Source organism: Pristis pectinata, chromosome 4 (genome assembly GCF_009764475.1).
Source record: "Pristis pectinata isolate sPriPec2 chromosome 4, sPriPec2.1.pri, whole genome shotgun sequence".
Lineage (NCBI taxonomy): Eukaryota > Metazoa > Chordata > Chondrichthyes > Rhinopristiformes > Pristidae > Pristis > Pristis pectinata.
The window spans coordinates 69303377-69322531 of NC_067408.1; the positions used below are offsets into that span (position 1 = coordinate 69303377).

The following is a 19155-nucleotide window of genomic DNA, read 5'->3' on the forward strand; positions in this document are numbered from 1 at the left end:
CCTTTGCAGACCTGTTCATTTAATCCCAATACAGATAGGTATAGATATTAATATATAAGTGATAATTAACATTAACATATTCTTTAACTTCAAAGGTTTAAATGTTTTCATCTGTAGTTATGATTAGCAGTGTTGCCTGTCTTTGAGAAGTAACTCAAGATGTCAGATATGTTTTCTTCTCACACCGAATGTGTACTTGTCATCTACATCATATATCTCTATTTCAAGAGAAAATTGAAAACATTTTTGAGATTATTGTATAACAAACTTGGAAAAAGTGCCTAACATTACTTTGGTTTGGCTTTGAGGGACTTGGCAGCTTTTACCATTTGCCTTGCTTCAAGATGACATCTGAAACATTAATATTGCCCATTTGTACAAAGTACTGCCTGAATTACTTCCCCTTCAGGATCGAAGAGGTTAGCATTTAGACTCAATGCAGTATTCTCAGGGAACATCAGAATAGGCATAAGGGATCATATAGTCTTGGTGGGGGGGGGGGGGGGGGCGGAGAGAGAGCATCTCAAGGCCTTGCATTCTGATTCAGGCATCCTGAAGTGGTTAGTTGCTTTGACTGTATTTCCAGATAGAACTGTGTTTAAAATATACATCGTCTTTTTATGAAAATATAGACAAGGATTTTCACCGAAAACCTGTATTTTCATTGTATCTTCACTTCAGCCGAGAATTCCACCCAGCAATGAGTTCAAAATTAACATGAAGCTTGAGGCTCAGGATCCAAGAAATGTTACCTCAATTTGTATAGCTACTGTGGTTGGAATAACGGGAGCAAGGCTACGATTACGTCTTGATGGGAGTGACAACAAGAATGACTTTTGGCGACTAGTTGACTCATCTGACATACAACCTATTGGGACATGTGAGAAGAACAGCGGAATGCTGCAGCCTCCACTCGGTAAGAACATCTTTGTTTGAATTGATGGTGTACATACCATCTCTATATAAATGTAAATGCTATTCACTTCCTGCATAACAAATTTGCTACTAAAGTGATAAAATGTTAATTAATTATGCTGAACTAATTTATAGAAAAACAGATGTAAAAATCTGATTATTTGTTCTTGATTGATAATTATGGTTGGGGAGAATGAAGTTATGATTCTAAAAGTTGTGTTTGTATCGTTTGTCCCACAAAATCTTTCTGTAACATTTTTCTAAAAGAAAATCCTCCAACATTTTCATAGTGGGCCCTTCCCAAAGAATGCTGTCAAATTTTTGTGATTGTACTAAGGAGAAATGCCTTCACTAAAAGGATTACAATTCTTGCAGAGAGCTGAGGAGGATCTGAGGATGGTTCATCATTGAATATACAAAAGCTCATTAATTTTGGGCTGTGAGAGATCTGAGTGACACGGAAAAGTTATGAAAGTAGATTCGATACAGAAGGTCGTCCACTATTTTATTGAATAGTAAGCCAAGGTGGAGTTGGGCTTACCCATCCTCTTATTATGGTTTGGAGATTAAGTGGATAAAATAGATCAAATTAACAGGTTTTTTTTGTTTAAAGTAGCAGGACATTGAGGGAAAAAAACATGTCCTGTTAATGCTCTCACTGACTTTGAATTAATTCTGTAGAAAACGTAAACTAAAAGGAAAAGGACATAATTTTCTCCCTTCAGCACAACCTGATGTACAAAATACATTTACCTTTTCAAAATATATAGAACATTGCTCAAATGTCCCTTTTTAGAATTGGATCTATACAAGTTCCAGAAAGTCCCCCCATGGCTTACTCAGTGATGAGGCAATTTTAAGATTATATCCAAATTCCATTCTGGAATTTATTAATAAACTTGACATGCAAGGCATGTAATTGTGTTCAAAAACATCTGGATCTAGCCTTTGGGTTGTATTTCCAAATATTGTATGGGTTTTATGACTTAATACCTTGTTAGCTAAATTTAACCTAATGAAAAGCACCTTTTATAAAGTTAGCTGGTATTCCTCTTAAGCCAATCAAAAATTCTGAAACATTATGTGTATAACCATTTCACTGTGAAGTTATTTAAAGATAATCTCATTGATTCATGATTTACCAGTGACAAGTATGAACTACTGTGCCAGGATGTGTTTCATCAATGCTATATTTATAATCATGGGTATTGTCATCACCCTTGCAAGATTATTGAACAGTGATGTGCTTCTGTATATAACATGCAAATTAAAGTTTCTGGGGTTGAGATTAAACCATAAACCATAGAAAAGAAAGAGATTGTCAACATGACCTACATTCCACAGTGAGCATGGATTTCAGGACAACCTTCAGCTGCTTGCATTTCTCATTACTAATGTTAAAATAGTGTTTTTAATGTTTTTTTTAGTGTTCAGCAGGAATATTTTGTATAATACCTCCGCTTCTACTTCCAAAGTGCTTCAAGTAGGACAGACAGTTTAAAATAAAAGTAGAAGGGAAGAGAATTAGTAGAGTTGAATGCATATGCTTTAATGGGTAAGCACAGTTTAGCAAGAGCAAGATGTGAAGAATGGAGTTTTAGACATTAGGATTTGTGTAGAGTGAATTTCATTCAACATTATATGATATTTGGAAATGGAATCTTAACAATAGCTGGATCCAGACATCTCTAAAGAGTTATAAATGTCTTGCAAGTTAAATGACAATGCATTCAAATTTCATTCTGGAATTTATTCATCATAAAATTGCTTTCTCTTGGAGCAAAGCCTGGAATGAAAGCATCTTTTATCAATATACTTAGCACTCCACACAAACTTTGAATGAAGTGAATATAAATACTCTAAGTCAGAGCGCTGTTGAGGAGAGAAAAACAGTTAACATTTTAGGTCATAATTTTTTGGTCAGAACTGCAAAAAGTTATACAACTGCATGAAACCCTGAGCATGTGCAGTGAGAGGGGAGATAAAAAGGAACAGTCTGTGGCAAGGTAGAAAAAAAGAGATTAAATGATAAAAGGATTAGCAGTACAAGGTTTAAGATGTCAATGGGCCTCATCTTCATATTTGTTGCCTAACCTTCTGAGTATTTGCAGATTATTCTGTTGGCTTTCTTCATAAACAGTTGGTGGTTCTGGTTCATCCATAACTTTGTGTTGCAGAGGCACTGCATTTGTTATTGAATGAGTGATCAAGTGTCATATTGCAGTAGTCTGTGTCCATTCAAGTAGTGTACCTGCAAATAGTGGCTGAGGCTTTCTTCCTCTTACTTAAATGTGAGACACATTTCTGGTCTTGGAAGATGGAAAAAGAGCAAATCATGCCCCTGATCCCGGCCAATCTTAGAGGCTTGCATCATCTTCTTTTCAGAAATGAATCAAGACAGTTTTGATGCAGTAGGTAGTAGGGTTACTTTTCTCGAGTCTAAGTGACAACCAGTTTGTTGGAAGCTCTGCTTCTCTAGTTTTACTATTATTTTTGTGTACCTGCCCTTGGATAACATTGGCCTAGTTCCCTGCAAAATACGAATTATATCAAATGTAGCTGACCCCATTGGTTGCAAGTTCATCAGGAAGCCAATGAGCTTGAATAAGCGAGGATAAAAAAGTAGTCCAGTCGAATCCTGGGATCATCTGGGAATGATCTGATTCAATTAACACAAATGGGTGAAACTGGTATTTCATAACTGGTTTATTCTTTTTGAACTCGACTATCTCTTACCTGTACTTTGCTTCGATAAGAAGTGCTTGAAAAATTACTAATACTGTTCACAACCTTCAGTATTCTGAGGTGCAGTTCAATTATCCAGCTTGAGTTTTACATTTTTTTTTAGAACCAATTCCTTTTCTATGGTTATCTATAAACAATTGCATTTAATCTTCTAGTCAACAATATTTTACTTCCATTATTATTGCAAAAAATGGAAATGGATATTCTTTTCTCCTTTTTGCTCTTCAGTTTATTTTTGGCCTTTCTTTTCACTTGCCTTTTAATACTTTGAATTTCTTGTATTTTATTTAATAGTGTGAGCCTTAGTTTTACCATTGGCCACAAAACTCCCATAATTTGTTTTATTCCTTATCCCCTTACCTTTATTTTTGCTCAGTCTATTTAATAACTGAAAGCTTTCCTGTTGCTAATTCACCGTCCAGTTTGCAAAATTTTCACCCTTGTTTTATTTGTACCAGATTCCATCCTGCCTCACTGAGAAGAGCGTCCTATCTTTTATTCTTTCATTTTCTTTTCTATTACGTTGCTAATCCTTAAAGTTCCTGCACAAGTATAGTGCACCTGAATGAATACATCTTCAAATTATAAAGGGGTCAATAGAGAAACTGCTTATGGAGGGTAAGATAACACCACCTCTTCTGTCAGGTAATCATTAAGTACATTACCAATACAAGCACATGTTGATCTGTTTAAAACAAAAATGCCTCTGTTAAACATATCACTTCAAAAGCTGTCAAATCCAAATTGCTGTAGGCGCTTCTGAAAATGCTAGGTCATACTTCACAAATATGGAACTATTTTAGAACGGAGCTAAATTAGTGGATAACTGTAATGAGATACTTTTTTTGTTTAAACCAGCTTGATATTTACCCCTAAGTGAATTATTTAAAATTAGTAGAAATTATGGCTGACTTTGATTTGATGCACTTTAATTATGACTTTGTATTCCAAAGTGATTCACTTGAGGAAGAAATGAAGCCCCAGAAACCAAATATAAGCTTGATATATGACCCATTTACATGTCGGCTTGATTGGCACCTCTTCAATTTAAGTTATTTTATTCTTTGAAGCACAATAATTGCATTATTGGTGACGTTTATTAGCTTGGACTTGAATCAATTGCGTCAGTGTTGACAGGTCAGTTTTGATGTGGATGGATATTGTAAAATGTTGGCAAAAGTCAGAATCAGGGTAATATGTAGACCCTCTGGTAGCATGAGCCTAATCTATGAGGCACAAGCTCACTAATTGATATTGAGTTAGTTAGTCATGAAAAAACTTCTGATTCTCTTTCCCTTTCCTTTCTCTTCACTCTATTTTTTGCTACCTGAGACACCAATCCACCTGCTACTAACTGTTAAATCTCTGTGGAATAATCTTCATAGAGGTTTTTAAGTCGGGCTATTGAAAAGGGAAGTTAAAAGATTTGAGATATTTGTGCTGTTCTTTAATTTATAGATAAACTGTAACAGAACCTTAATTATTCTTAAATATGGGATCCATGAATCGTTCTACTGGAGATTGGGGGATCCAGAGTAACTTTGTTTTGTATGGAGTATCATGGATCGGCTAGCTTTTATTTTCTGTTTCTGATGTTCATTTCTCTATGGTTTACAATCTCATTAGGAGTGGCTGTGAATAAAGGCTAACTGCTTTTCTATGAGAATAATGTGTGGGAAAATTGAAAGGAGAAGGCCAACAGACGAGCTTTATAATGTTTTTTTAGAACCCTGAAAACAGGGATCCATCTGTTTCAGGTTAGAAAGTTTCAAATTTTTTGTTTCATGTAAATTGTAACAGGACCAGGAACCTGGAATTTTTACCATGAAAACTATTTTCCTCTTGATCCTTTATTTCTATTTGCCATTTTAGCTTGAGAGCAAGTTATTTAAAGAGCTTTCAAGATGCAAGAAAATGTCGGGAATTGATATATCAGTCAGCATACATAAAGAGTAAAAGCAGATTTATATTTTGGGCTTGTCTTTATCAGAAGTTAAACCAAAAACCATAACCTGCCTTTTCACTCTCTAGAACCTAAAACTAAACCTAAACCATAAGTAATAAAAGCAGGAATAAGCCATTCAGCCCTTTGTTCCTGCTGCACCATTCAGTTAGATCATGGATCTTATACCTCTTCTACTTTCCTACACTAACCCCATTTTCCTTAATAGCTTAAAAAAATTATCTTGAATACACTCATCAGTTTAGCTTCCATAGCCACCTTGGGGTCATAAATTCCAAAGCTTTACTACCCTCTGGGTGTAGAAATTTCATCCCTGTCCTGAATGGCAGATGCCTTTTTTTGAGACTGAGATCCCTTATTCTAGACACCTCAAGCATGCTAGATATTTCCATATCTACCCTGCCAAGCCTGCTAAGAATTTTGTACATTTCAAGGAAATCGCCTCTCATTTTACTGAACTGGAGAATCTAGGTACAATCTGCTTAATCTGTCCCCCTAGGAATCGATCTCGGGAACCTTTGCTGCTCTCACTCTATCACAGCTATCTCCTTCCGTGAACAATATTCCAGATGCTATCTACCTATTGCATCATTGGAGCAAGACATCTACTTTTATACTCAAATCCTCTTGCAATAAAGGGCAATGTACCATTTGTCTTCCTAATAGTTGTGTATTTTTAACATTTTCAATGTTTATATTAATTTGTTTTTGAAATAAGGATTGACTTTGTCTCAAGGCTGATAAAAGTCAGACAAGTGCATATATCCACTTGTGACATAAAAGCCTTTTGCCATAAAGTTTTTGAACTGTTTTGAGCTTTGCTTTTTTAAGATCTATAGTTCTAGTTCATTGTGTGTCCAATGTGAAAAGCTGAGAGTTGTCTTCACAAAAGGTGGTGATAACTGGTATTGGACCTTAACTTAGTTCATTTGTGATATAACGTAGCTTAATATGTTACATAATTTTGTTGCCTGCAAAGTGGTAAACATAAGGATTTACCTACCAGCATTCAATGAGACCAGAAATTACATAAAAACAGCACTTTAAAATAAAAAGGCCTTTTTTTTTTAATAAGGTACTATTCAGCCACTTGAGGTGGAAAATCCCAGTTGCTATAATGAGCATATTGTGTAACTTGGAATTGGTTTTTCTTTTCCATATGGCATCTTCGGTTTTCAGTACTGTTTGAAGCCTAACTCATGTTTGTTTTGCATGAGTGGACAGGATTCAGAATGAATGCTTCCTCCTGGCCAATGTTTCTGCTGAGAACACTAAATGGAGCTGAAATGGCCCCAGCATCTATATTTAAAAAGGTAAGAAATGTTCTTTTCAAAGAATGCACAAAAAGCTGTTGCCATTTTATCCAGTGCCTTGTTCTCTGTTGAATTTTTATTGATGTGCATTTCACCAACACTACCCTCCCAACCCTTAAATAATCATTGAATTTAATATTTTATTGTTAGGCAACGCTGGTCTTAAGACATTGCTTTCCCATGTGAGGGTGTCACCAGTCCTTGTGAATAATACAAGGATGTTTGTCGTAGAGTAATGTTAGATTTGAAACTCCTTGTGATGTCTTCTCTCAAAATATAAACTAATATTACTGTAAAAGGTTTATAACAAACTGCAGGATATTGAAAAGACAATTGAGAAAGTCCTTTAAATCGTATTGAAACTTTTTAACTTGTGCGCACAAATCTGGTTTGACTTTTCAGTGCAGTATTAAGACAGCATTGCATTTTTCTAAATACTTTCTTAGAAGGAACTTTAAATTTGGCATATTGATATGGACATGAAATTTCTTTGCAAGGAGGTCCCCCTGGTGGCCTGGCAAAAATTCGTCCCTCAACTAGCATCACCAGAATAATGGATCTGGTCATAATCCATTTGTGGCATCTCCAGAGACTTCCCACATTTACCTAGGTAACAGTGACAGCACTTGAAAAGGAATGCATTCTTTCTGAAACAATTCAGAATATAATGAAGCATTATTTAAATGCAATTATTGATCTGTAGGAAATAATACCACCATCTGTATTAATGAGAAGATGTATTCAAACATTTACAAGATGTTTTGTAGGAATGATATACTTTGCTTGTATTTTCACTTGTGAATAAACTTACACTGTAAACACAGGATCATAAACAACTTCATCCAATTTAACAGTAAGCAGAATGATATTTATACCTTGGAAGAGAGCACTTCCTTAAGTAAAGCAAAATTTTCATTCAACGTAGGATGCTGGGAGCACTCTTATTTTCAGTTTGTGGAATTCATTTTGTACATTGTTAGATATTTTCACTGAGAATATTAATGCTTTACGACACAAATCCTTTAAATTCAGAAAATAATGTTTGATGACTGACTAAGTGACCCTGGAAGCACGATAACTGGGAAAACCATCCAAATCTCTAGCACAAATGATCAACTCAGCAGCTGAATCCAGAAACTGAAGTCGTGAGTTGGGGAGGGAGTGGTAAAATGTCACTTAATATTAGCTGTTAATGCCAGCTGTTACTTGGCTATACTCTTTCAGTAGAGTTTTTTTAAATGGCAGCTATGATTTTTGTCTCCTAAATTCAGTCCCTGCTGTACTGCTAATTGACTATGCTGCCAATCCAGGATAATTTTAAGCTACAGTGCAAGATTTAAAAGAAACTTTCTATCCTAGGTTATAATTTAAACTGCTCCTTCCAGTGCTCTTTCCAATACTCTTTCCCTTTTCCAAATTAATCTAGCCATTAAGTGGGTAAATTGGTGTGGTCCTTAGCCATTATTTTTGATTTCTAGCTATGAAAATGAATTGAAGATCTCATTATTATATCTTCCTTTTAAAGTAAATTATACCAAGGTACTTAGCCAGATCAAGCTGCAGAGGGCAAAGTGCCAGGTTTTAAGAAGGGCCTAAAAGGAAAAAGGACATTGAAAAGTGAAGAAGTTCAGGGAAGCTTGTCCAGAGCTTAGTCTTTCAGCAACTAAATGGCATAGGTGCCAATGGTGGAATAATGACATTTCTAAATCATAACAGGCCAGAATTAGGAGATGTCTGAGAATTGTGGGGCTAGAGGAGATGGCTGAGTTTGGGAGAAGGGAAGCTATGGAAGGATTTGAAAACAAAAGTAAAAATTTTAATACTGGAACATTGCTTAACATGGCAAGTACAGGTGAGCAGGATTTAATGTGGGATAGATTACAAGCAACAAGGATACTTATAACCTATCCCATGTTACACTGGTTTCAGCAGGATGATACACGGGAGACTGGCATATCTGCATTGGAATTGTTGTCTTGCAGTACCTTGGGCATGGATGAGGATTTCAACAACTGATAAGCTGAGATAGGGTTGAATTTGAATATTACTACAGAATTGGAGGTAGTTGGCCTTGGTGATATGATGTATATGTAAACTGAGTTCAACTCCAGTTAGATATGATAAAATTGTGAATAATTAGTTCATTTAGACAATTACTGGAAATATACAGTGGCACACAAAAGTTTGGGCACCCCTGGTCAAAATTTCTGTTACTGTGAATAGCTAAGCGAGTAAAAGGTGACCTGATTTCCAAAAGGCATAAAGGTAAAGATGACACATTTCTTTAATATTTTAATCAAGATTACTTTTTTATTTCCATCTTTTACAGTTTCAAAATAACAGAAAGGGAAAAGGGCCCGAAGCAAAAGTTTGGGCACCCTGCATGGTCAGTACTTAGTAACACCCCCTTTGGCAAGTATCGCAGCTTGTAAATGCTTTCTGTAGCCAGCTAAGAGTCTTTCAATTCTTGTTTGGGGGATATCTGCTCATTCTTCCTTTCAAAAGGCTTCTAGTTCTGTGAGATTCTTGGGCCGTCTTGCATGCACTGCTCATTTGAGGTCTATCCACAGATTTTCGATGATGTTTAGGTCATTGGACTGTGAGGGCCATGGCAAAACCTTCAGCTTGTACCTCTTGAGGTAATCCATTGTGGGTTTTGAGGTGTGTTTAGGATCGTTATCCTGTTGTAGAAGCCATCCTCTTTTCATCTTCAGCTTTTTTTTTACAGACGGTGAGTTGTTTGCTTCCAGAATTTGCTGGAATTCATTCTTCCCTCTAGCAGTGAAATGTTCCCCTTGCCACTGGCTGCAACACAAGCCCAAAGCATGATCGATCCACCCCCGTGCTTAACAGTTGGAGAGGTGTTCTTTTCATGAAATTCTGCACCCTTTTTTCTCCAAACATACCTTTGTTCATTGCGGCCAGAAAGTTCTACTTTAACTTCATCAGTCCACAGGACTTGTTTCCAAAATGCATCAGGCTTGTTTAGATGTTCCTTTGCAAACTTCTGACGCTGAATTTTGTGGTGAGGACGCAGGAAAGTTTGGAGAAAAAAGGGTGCAGAATTTCATGAAAAGAACACCTCTCCAACTGTTAAGCACAGGGGTGGATCGATCATGCTTTGGGCTTGTGTTGCAGCCAGTGGCACGGGGAACATTTCACTGGTAGAGGGAAGAATGAATTCAATTAAATACCAGCAAGTTCTGGAAGCAAACACCACACCATCTGTAAAAAAAAAAGCTGAAGATGAAAAGAGAATGGCTTCTACAACAGGATAACAATCCTAAACACACCTCAAAATCCACAATGGACTACCTCAAGAGGCACAAGCTGAAGGTTTTGCCATGGCCCTCACAGTCCCCCGACCTAAACATCATCGAAAATCTGTGCATAGACCTCAAAAGAGCAGTGCATGCAAGACCACCCAGGAATCTCACAGAACTAGAAGCCTTTTGCAAGGAAGAATGGGCGAAAATCCCTCAAACAAGAATTGAAAGACTCTTAGCTAGCTACAGAAAGAGTTTACAAGCTATGATGCTTGCCAAAGGGGGTGTTACTAAGAACTGACCATGCAGGGTGCCCAAACTTTTGCTTTGGGCCCTATTCCTTTTTTGTTATTTTGAAACTGTAAAAGATGGAAATAAAAAAGTAATCTTGCTTAAAATGTTAAAGAAATGTGTCATCTTTAACTTTATGCCTTTTGGAAATCAAGTCATCTATTACTTGCTTAGCTATTCACAGTAACAGAAATTTTGACCAGGGGTGCCTAAACTTTTGCATGCCACTGTAGATGAAGTTGTAGTGGATATCAGAGATGATAGTATTGGTCTTTCCGTTAGTTGCAGGAAATTTCTGCTTATCTGGTACTGCAATTAAAATGAATTGGCTGATATTTTAGAGAGAGAAAAGGGTTTGAAAGAGGCAGTGGTGAGAGAGAGCTGGGTGTGCTTTATGTATTTGTGGGATAATATTGCCATGGACAGATATGGAATGTTATAATTGTGAAACTTGGACGAAAATTGCTCAATTAGTGAACCTGCTCTTAAACCTAAGTGCTTTCCTATTGTCTTTCATGTTCCTTTCAAAAACAAAACAATATTTCAGTCTGCAGATATACTCGATTGGAAAAATATTTAATTATGCATTCAAAAACACTTAATGTTATTGCCCAAGCCTGTATTACGAGTTCATTTTAAATTAAAATTGTAATACTGCTTATAAGTTTTAAATGAATGCATACACTTTAAAATAAATCATATTTTTCTTTTCTTGGAGGAACCTCCTAGTCCACAGCATAATCATTTCAAAGTTGGGATGAAACTGGAAGCTGTGGATCGGAAAAACCCTCATCTGATTTGTCCGGCAACTATTAGTGAAGTGAAAGGAGATGACATTTTTATAACATTTGATGGTTGGAGAGGTGCATTCGACTACTGGTGCAAATATGACTCTCGTGATATTTTTCCAGTGGGGTGGTGTGGTATGACAGGAGATGGTCTCCAGCCACCTGGAAATAGGGGTAAGTTTTTGAAATGAATTTTGTTTAATCTGAAATTTTGTGGTGAACATGAATTTTGGTATATTTAACTAAGATTTATATTATTGTAATGAATGATCATTTGGTCACCTGGCCAATTTCTATACTTTAACCAATATTTCACAAGATCATCCTTAATTCTTGTTATGATGCCAAGAGAATTGCCTGTAATCTTAATGCTTATGATTCAATAGGATGTCCTGAAGTCATGGTTTGCTATAGAAATGTAAGTTATTTTTAAATTTAATTTAAACTTTTAACTATTGTCAGTTATTACATAGCTGAAATTTTCACTTTATTGACATTTAGCTGTAGATTAACTTCTTGAAAATGTGTTGTTTTTTCTGGCTATGGGAGCCAATAACCAACCCTGTATTTACTGGTTACTCTTAGTTTGCCTTGAGGAGCTGATGATGAGCATTGAACATTGTAGTCAGTTCTGATAAATAAAAAATTGTAAGATTTTTCCCCATTGATGATACAGAAGTGGAAATTGATTTCCAAGTTTGGATGGTGTCAGTCTTTGATAAAAATTTGAAACAAAGAATAACATTTTCAGGTTATTTTATACTGATATCAATTCGCAGGGCTTTACATCACTTTAGCTGATTTCCCTTGAATTCAAATTCTGAAGTTTGTCTGATTCATAGTTTCACAATGGTGAATGTTGATAGATTTTTTGACAGGGCAGTTGTGGAATACAGGTCAATGTGCTTCAACTAAAAGTAGTCTATCTGCCCAAAGTTAAAAGGTATTTTTCATGCATTGTTGAGTGCAGAGGCTAAGATGGTTGGTTGGTGTAACTGATGATCTGGGTACAACTTGTTTTAAGGAGTGTTCTTTACTATACATTTCTGTTCAAACTCATTTGTGTTACATTGAATGTAAAATCTTCTCTAAGCAAGTTCTTTTGATCAACATCTTTGAAAGTAGACTTTGCATTAAAAATATCCATGATATGTTTAGAAATGGTAACTGGGTGAGTGTTTTGCTTGAATATTAACAGGTTTTATTAATACAGGTAACACTGGGTTTATCACAAAAAACATTGTTGGTTAGGTTTTTGGTCGCCAGTTTTAAGTAACTTAAAAAGATATTTAAAAACTGAACAGAGCCATTTACCTGTAGTTACATATTCATTTAAAATCTTTTTAATTGTGAGCTTCAAAGAGTCTCTTAAAATGGATGTAACGAGTAGGAAGTCATGTTGGTGATTAATTTGATCTTGGGCTGTGGCTGATCTTGTGAGCAGAGCAAACTTCAAGCAATTCTTTTTTAAGGTGGCATGAAGTTATATTTGTGCGGAGTGTAATCTGCAGTTGATATTCCTTATTTTGCATTGGTTTGATGAATTTTAGAAGAAAATGTACTGAAAAATAGCCCAGTGTAATGGAAACTGCATGTTACATTGCTTCAAAAATCATTTTTACAGTGGATAATTGACCTATTTGAGTCTTCCGCATTGTATGTAGAGTTATTCTAATATTTGCTGAGTGTTTTTAACATGTGAAAGGGGGAAAAAGGTGGAAGTAAATTAGAAAGGTACAATTATTTGTTTGTTGGATAGAGAATCAAGGTTTTACGTTAGACATGAAACTGCAGATGCTGGAATCTGGAGCAACAAAGCGCTGGAGGCAGCATCTATGGAGGGAAGTGGACAGTCAACGTTTTGGGTTGAGCCCCTTCATCTGGACTGCAAAGAAAGAGGAGAGATAGCTAGTATAAAAAGGTGGAGGGAAGGGGTGGAGCAAGAGATGTCAGGTGGATCCAGGTGAGGGGGGTGATAGGCAGATGAGGGGGGGAGAGTGGGAATGATGTCAGAAGCTGGAGGGTGATAGGTGGAAGTGACAAAGGGCTGAAGGTGATGGAATCTGATAGAGGAGGATGGTGGAGCATGGAATAAAGGGAGGGAGGTGAGGAGGGGAACCAGTGGGAAGAGTGTGTGAGTGATGGGGAGAGGGTGGGGGAGGGGAAAGACATAGGGTGATGGGAGTCAGTTGGATCAGGAGGAGAGAGAAAGGAAAAATGAGGGGGCGAGACGGGGAGCAGTTTTGTGTTAGGTGGGAATCCTTTTTGGTTTGGGAGCCACATTGTAGCTTGTCGGATGCTGAATGTATTACCATTCATGTATTTGTTGTATTAGCTAACTGAATTGCTGCCAGTTTTCTGTCATTTCATTTGCTCTATAGGTTAGATTGGAAAATGCCGTAAGACTCTTCCCATATAACACAGTGCCCACTAAGTGAGTCTTCAATAAAGCCAGATTGTCAGAATGTTTACATTGTGTTGCATTTTCCTTTTTTAAAATCTAGCATTTAAAAAAACTTGAGGAATAACATTTGCTTCATTCCAGAAATTAATTTTGACGATCAAAAAAAATTGTTAATAACTTGTAAAACAAAAGGTTGGTTTTGGAAATACACAAATGTTGCAAAAAATTATGAATAAATTGAAAGATTTAGTTCATAACATTTTGACACATGGTTGGTTCTGATTAGTTGTCATTTTGTTTTGGCAGAACTGGTGAGGATCAGATCATGTTTAATTGAACTGCATTTTGAAATGGTACTCAGGAGTCATTATAGTTGCACACAAACACTTTGAATGTGAAAGGGAGGGAAGACACATCATTCAAATCTCAGCCAATAAGACAGAGGCTCTTTGTTTTCAAGGGAATCTGGTAACAACATGGAGGCAGAGTGTGGAATGCCTGCAGTGAGCAATTAAACCTTTACTGGCAGGCAGCAGAATGACATTTTCTGAAAAGGTCTGAACTATTGATTTGTCCTTCTAACTAAACAGCTTTTATGTATTTTTTTTACCCTTCCTGTTGGTCAGATCGACTCAACAAAATGTAAACACTCAGTGTTGTAGATAATAATTCTTTCTTTGTTTACTTGAGATTGTTAAAACATTTATTTAGCTGTGGTATTGACTGATAAATCTTAGAATTTACCATTTGAATTCAAGTTAATATTTTTAAAGGTAGCAGCTGATCTTTTGTTAAATATAGCAGATGAATAATAGTTCAATTTCAGTTTAAAATTTTAAGTTTTGCTAAGATACTTGGAAGTGGCTCTGTGCTTAAGTTTAGCCTTGTGTAGATGAAATATTCAAATTAATGTATGAATGTGAATTTTTGCATGCTGTAAATTACCTAGGTAGATAGTTGCATGCAAATTTCCAGCCCTATAACTTCACATCTAATCTTCCTTTAATGTGAAGATTTAGAGTCTAATCTGTAAACTACTCCTGTGCAATAATGTCCTGATTTAGAGCTTCCTCTTGTTGTGGCCATGCAAGTTTGTTTTAGATAATTAAGTTAAAAAGATAATTTTGTTTAATATTCATGGGGCCTAGTAAAATGTGATCATGACTAAAAAAACAGAAGATGAAAATAATTGATGAACTTTTCCCCATTATTTGACCATACAGCATTTGTATGGAGATTAGCTATTGCATATTTGGGTTTTAAATTTTAAGTTGCTACGAAAATAGTGTGTTCAATATGACAGAGGTCATTGTGAAATGAATGTTGCCTGTTTCCCTATTTGGTACCATAATCAGATATTTCTGTAATTGACAAAACTTGTATTATTGAGTGTTAAACTACCAATGCATGAGAATTTGATGCAAGTGTTTCTGGTTTTATTGCATGATTTAGAATGGCTACCTTTGTCTACAAATGCAAATGACCAATTTGAGTTTCTGCCTTTTGTGGATCTGTGACCCATTTTAACCTTTTAGACTTGTGCAAAAGCAGGGGTGAAGATAGCGGGAGCAGGTGACTGATGAGCACTGTCACTTCAGCCTGCACTCAGTATACACATTAGTTTAAAATGCAATACTTTTCTACCCTTCCCCCGCATCCCCCCAGATCCCCAAACTAATGCAAATATCGTCAACGTGCTATTTGGCAATCAAGCTTCAGTCAGCATGGGCTTTGTTGATGGGTTGGTGGGCAAAAAAGTGCAGTCGACAGAGGAAATTTAGAAGGGAAATGCAGGGTGCTTAAGCTGATAGGAGTTGGTCTCAGAAAAAGATAAATCTAAAATCAAATCACGGTAAACATTACTGAAGCATGAAAATATTTTTTGTTTATTTTGATTCTGTTAAATTGAAAAGCTCCGTTGTCTTTGTTATTGTTTGCCTGGGTAGCTTTTGTTTGATAAGACTGCTCGAATCCAAATGTGCAATAAATTGATGTGCTAATAGATTTAGAGCTAGGAATGGCGATCAAAAATTGATATATATTCTAATGCAATTGGTGAAACATTGAGTATTGTGGTATTCATAATTATAAAGGCATAATGATTTATTAGTTGTAGTATAACCTTAGTATCAAACACTTCCAAGCCTGTAACTTATTGTTAAAGAATTTAGCTTATTGAAAGATTTGTAAGATTCAATTGTTTCTCAGTAGATTTTTCTAAATTGTTTTGAGACAAGACCACATCTATTTTGCTAATGTTTAATTGGGTCTAAGATTGTAACATGTTAACAAATGTTTTGATTTTCATTGTTAAAATTATTATTTAATAAAAAAAATGTTACTGATTGGGGGAAGGGTGAATTATTCTTTAGTGTGGATTGCAAAACAGTTTTCTTTTTGCTGCTGTGTTCTTAAGTAAATGTTTGATTGGAGCAGTAATGGTGTGTTTGGAATATTGATTTGTGAAATAATGTTTCATACATCATTTAATACTCTTTATGGTGACCAGCTGCCTCATGTCAATTGTGAAATAATTGTTTTTGTCATTTCAGACAGAAAGGACAGAAAAAAAAACAACATACCATTAAAGGAAACAACATAAGAAATTTTACAAATTGAATTTTTGCTACTGCTTACCAAGATCCTACTTGTGGTTTCTAAAAAAAAAATTGGTGCTGTGGCATTGCTTAAAAATTCAACAAATTAATATATTTTGCCACTTTTTTTCCCCTTACTATTCTTAAGTTATCCATGCATAATTATTTAGAGGCAATGCATCTGATTTATGAAGCTGTTCGGGTCAGACCATAAACTCCATTGGGAAAAGTATGGTTGCTACAATCTGCCTGTTCACAGTACTTCCATGAATAATCTCACATCCCTCTTGGTAGCTACTGAGAGACTTTGTTAATTCATTCATGCAGTAAGAGACTGCTGGCAAGCAACCATCTATTGCCCAACACAAATGAGATTTGAGGCAGGGGCAATGTGCTGCCATTTTGAACCGTGAAGGTGCATGTAACGCAGGTACCAAGGATGATAAATATTGTATTCCTTCCTTGCCGTGACAATCACAGCCGTTTTCCTTTGTGCTACAGTGATTCCAGCTGGTGTCCTTTTTACCCTTGATTTCCATCGACTTAAACTTTGCTAGGGTTCTTTGGTAAAAGCTTTCTTTCTAGTAGTAAATGTGACCTGTAAGAGAGATACTGTCACAGAATCCTTGGTAGGTCACTGTAGAGCATTTGTTAGACGGTACACACTGCAGCCATGATGTGCCAGTAATGCAGATAGGTGACAGATAATCTGCTGTGTCCAGATAGTGTTCAGCTTCTTGAATATTTCAAAAGTATGCTCTTCCAGGTCAGTATAGAGTAGCATAACACACTGCCAACTTGTGCATGGAAAATGATGGAAAGGCTTTGGACACATTGGGAGATAGTTTACCTGCCACAGAATATTCTTTCACAAAGATATCCTTGTAGTTACACTGTTTAAGTGCCTGGTCTAGTTAAATTTCTGCTCCACTGTGAACAATAGAATGGTGGGATATCAGTGATGGTAATGCTATTATTGTTGGGAAGTAGTTTGATGTTCTCTTGTTGAAAATCATTGCCTGATACATTGTGTGAATGTTACTTGCCACTCATCAGCTGAAGCCTAAATATTGCCCAATTCATGCTACATGCAGGCATGAACAGTTTCATTATCTGAGTTGCAAAAAAAAAACAAAACACTTATCCAGCAAGTGATGCATCACTATTTCTAAACTTGAATTAGTGGGGAGGTTATTGCTGAAGCTTTTAAAGATGGTTTTACCAAAGCAGTGTCCAAAGGAATTAGTGCAGAGAGAACCGGCAGCTGAGAGGATATGCCGCTGACAGTCATAGCCGTGTTCCTTTGTAATACAATGATTCCATTTACTGTACTTTTTCCCTTGATTTCCATTGACTTGAACTTTGCTATGGTTCTTTGGTAAAATCCAAATATGTATTGAAATTGAGGTGCAGTCGCATTCACCTGATCTCTGCTGCTTAGCACTTTTGTCCATATTTTAACCACAGCTATAATAACGTTTGGAACTAGCTGGTCTTAGCAGAACCAAACTCAGCAACACTGGGCAAGTTATTGCCAAGTGTGCTATCTAATAGCATAGTTAATGACATTTTCGACAATTTTGATTGTTTGAGAGGTAATTGGATGGTTTAGATTTGGCCTATTTTGTTGAGCCAAAATTATATTTAGTAATTTTCCACATTGTTGGGTAGATGCCAATTTTGTAGCCGGACTGGAACATCCTGACTCTAGCATTGCTTTTTGGTACTACAGCTGCTTCATTCATACGTCTTGATAATTCATGGAACTAGTTCAAAATGGCTTTACTTATGGTGGGAACCTGCACCTGAAGTTATACCAAGAGAAGTGTGTCCAACTGCAACCCCTGGCAGACCTCATAAAGCAGATAGAGCTGTGATTGGACTTCCTATGGAGTATCCAGGATGTGGAATATGTGGTAGATGGCAGTAGCAAGTTGTTTACACCACAGGTACAGAAAGTGAGGAGATGAATGACCACTCCACAAGGAAGGGCACGAAGAGCAGGCAGGTAGCGCAGGAGTTCCCTGTGGACGTTCCCCTCTCAAACAGGTATACCATGTGGATATTGTTGGGGGGAGAGAAAGAATGGCCTCCCAGGAATATATCCCAGTTTGTGGCATCGTGGAAGGTTTTGCTGTATCGAGGAGGAGGAATAAGACTGGGAGAGTGATAGTGTTAGAGGTTTTTATGATAAGGAGGGAAAACAGGCATTTCTGTGGCTGCAAACGATACTCCAAGATGGAATATTCTCTCTTTGATGTTATGGTCAAGGATGTCTCAGAGCCACTGCAGGACATTCTGAAAGGGAAGGGTTAACAACTAATGGACGTGGTAAATGTTGGTTCCAATGACATAGTAGGAGTAGGCGTGAGGTCCCTCAACATGAGTTTATGGAACTAGGTATCCTTTTTAAAGAGTAGGACCTCAAAGGTTGTAATCTCTGGATTGCTTTCTGTGCCATGAGCTAGTGTGTATAGGTACAGAAGGATAAGTTAGGTGAATGTGTGGCTGAAAGGATGGTGCAATTGATAGGCTTCAGAGTCCTGGATCCTTGGGGAACATGGGGCCAGTACAAGTGAAACAGGTTGCACAGAAACCGGAACAGGACCAACATCCTTGCAGGGAGGTAGGCTAGTGCTGTTGGGGAAGATTTAAACTAAGTTGGCAGGAGCATGGGGTTCAGAGTAGATGTTCAGATGGGGAAGTACATTGACTTAGAAGAGAAAAAGTCAGTCCAGTAAGCAGAACAGGGGGTTAAAAGCACATGAGGGGAATACAGAGCTAAATTTCATCTAACTAGTAAGGTGGATGAGTTCAAAGCTTTAATTAATACTTGGGACTATGATATTTTTGGGCAGGAATGGCAACTCAGT

The 19155-nt window shown here is 36.7% G+C and overlaps 1 protein-coding gene across 7 annotated transcripts in view; it reads left to right on the forward strand.

Moving 5' to 3' along the window:
- Positions 1 to 19155, forward strand: part of scml2 (Scm polycomb group protein like 2) — a 120612-nt gene that overhangs the window by 55325 nt on the left and 46132 nt on the right. For all 7 annotated transcript variants that reach the window (XM_052014738.1, XM_052014739.1, XM_052014740.1 and 4 more), the window contains 3 exons: positions 682 to 916; positions 6848 to 6936; positions 11212 to 11455. In XM_052014738.1, coding sequence (XP_051870698.1) covers positions 682 to 916; positions 6848 to 6936; positions 11212 to 11455 — 568 coding nt within the window. The remainder of the gene's footprint in view (positions 1 to 681; positions 917 to 6847; positions 6937 to 11211; positions 11456 to 19155) is intronic.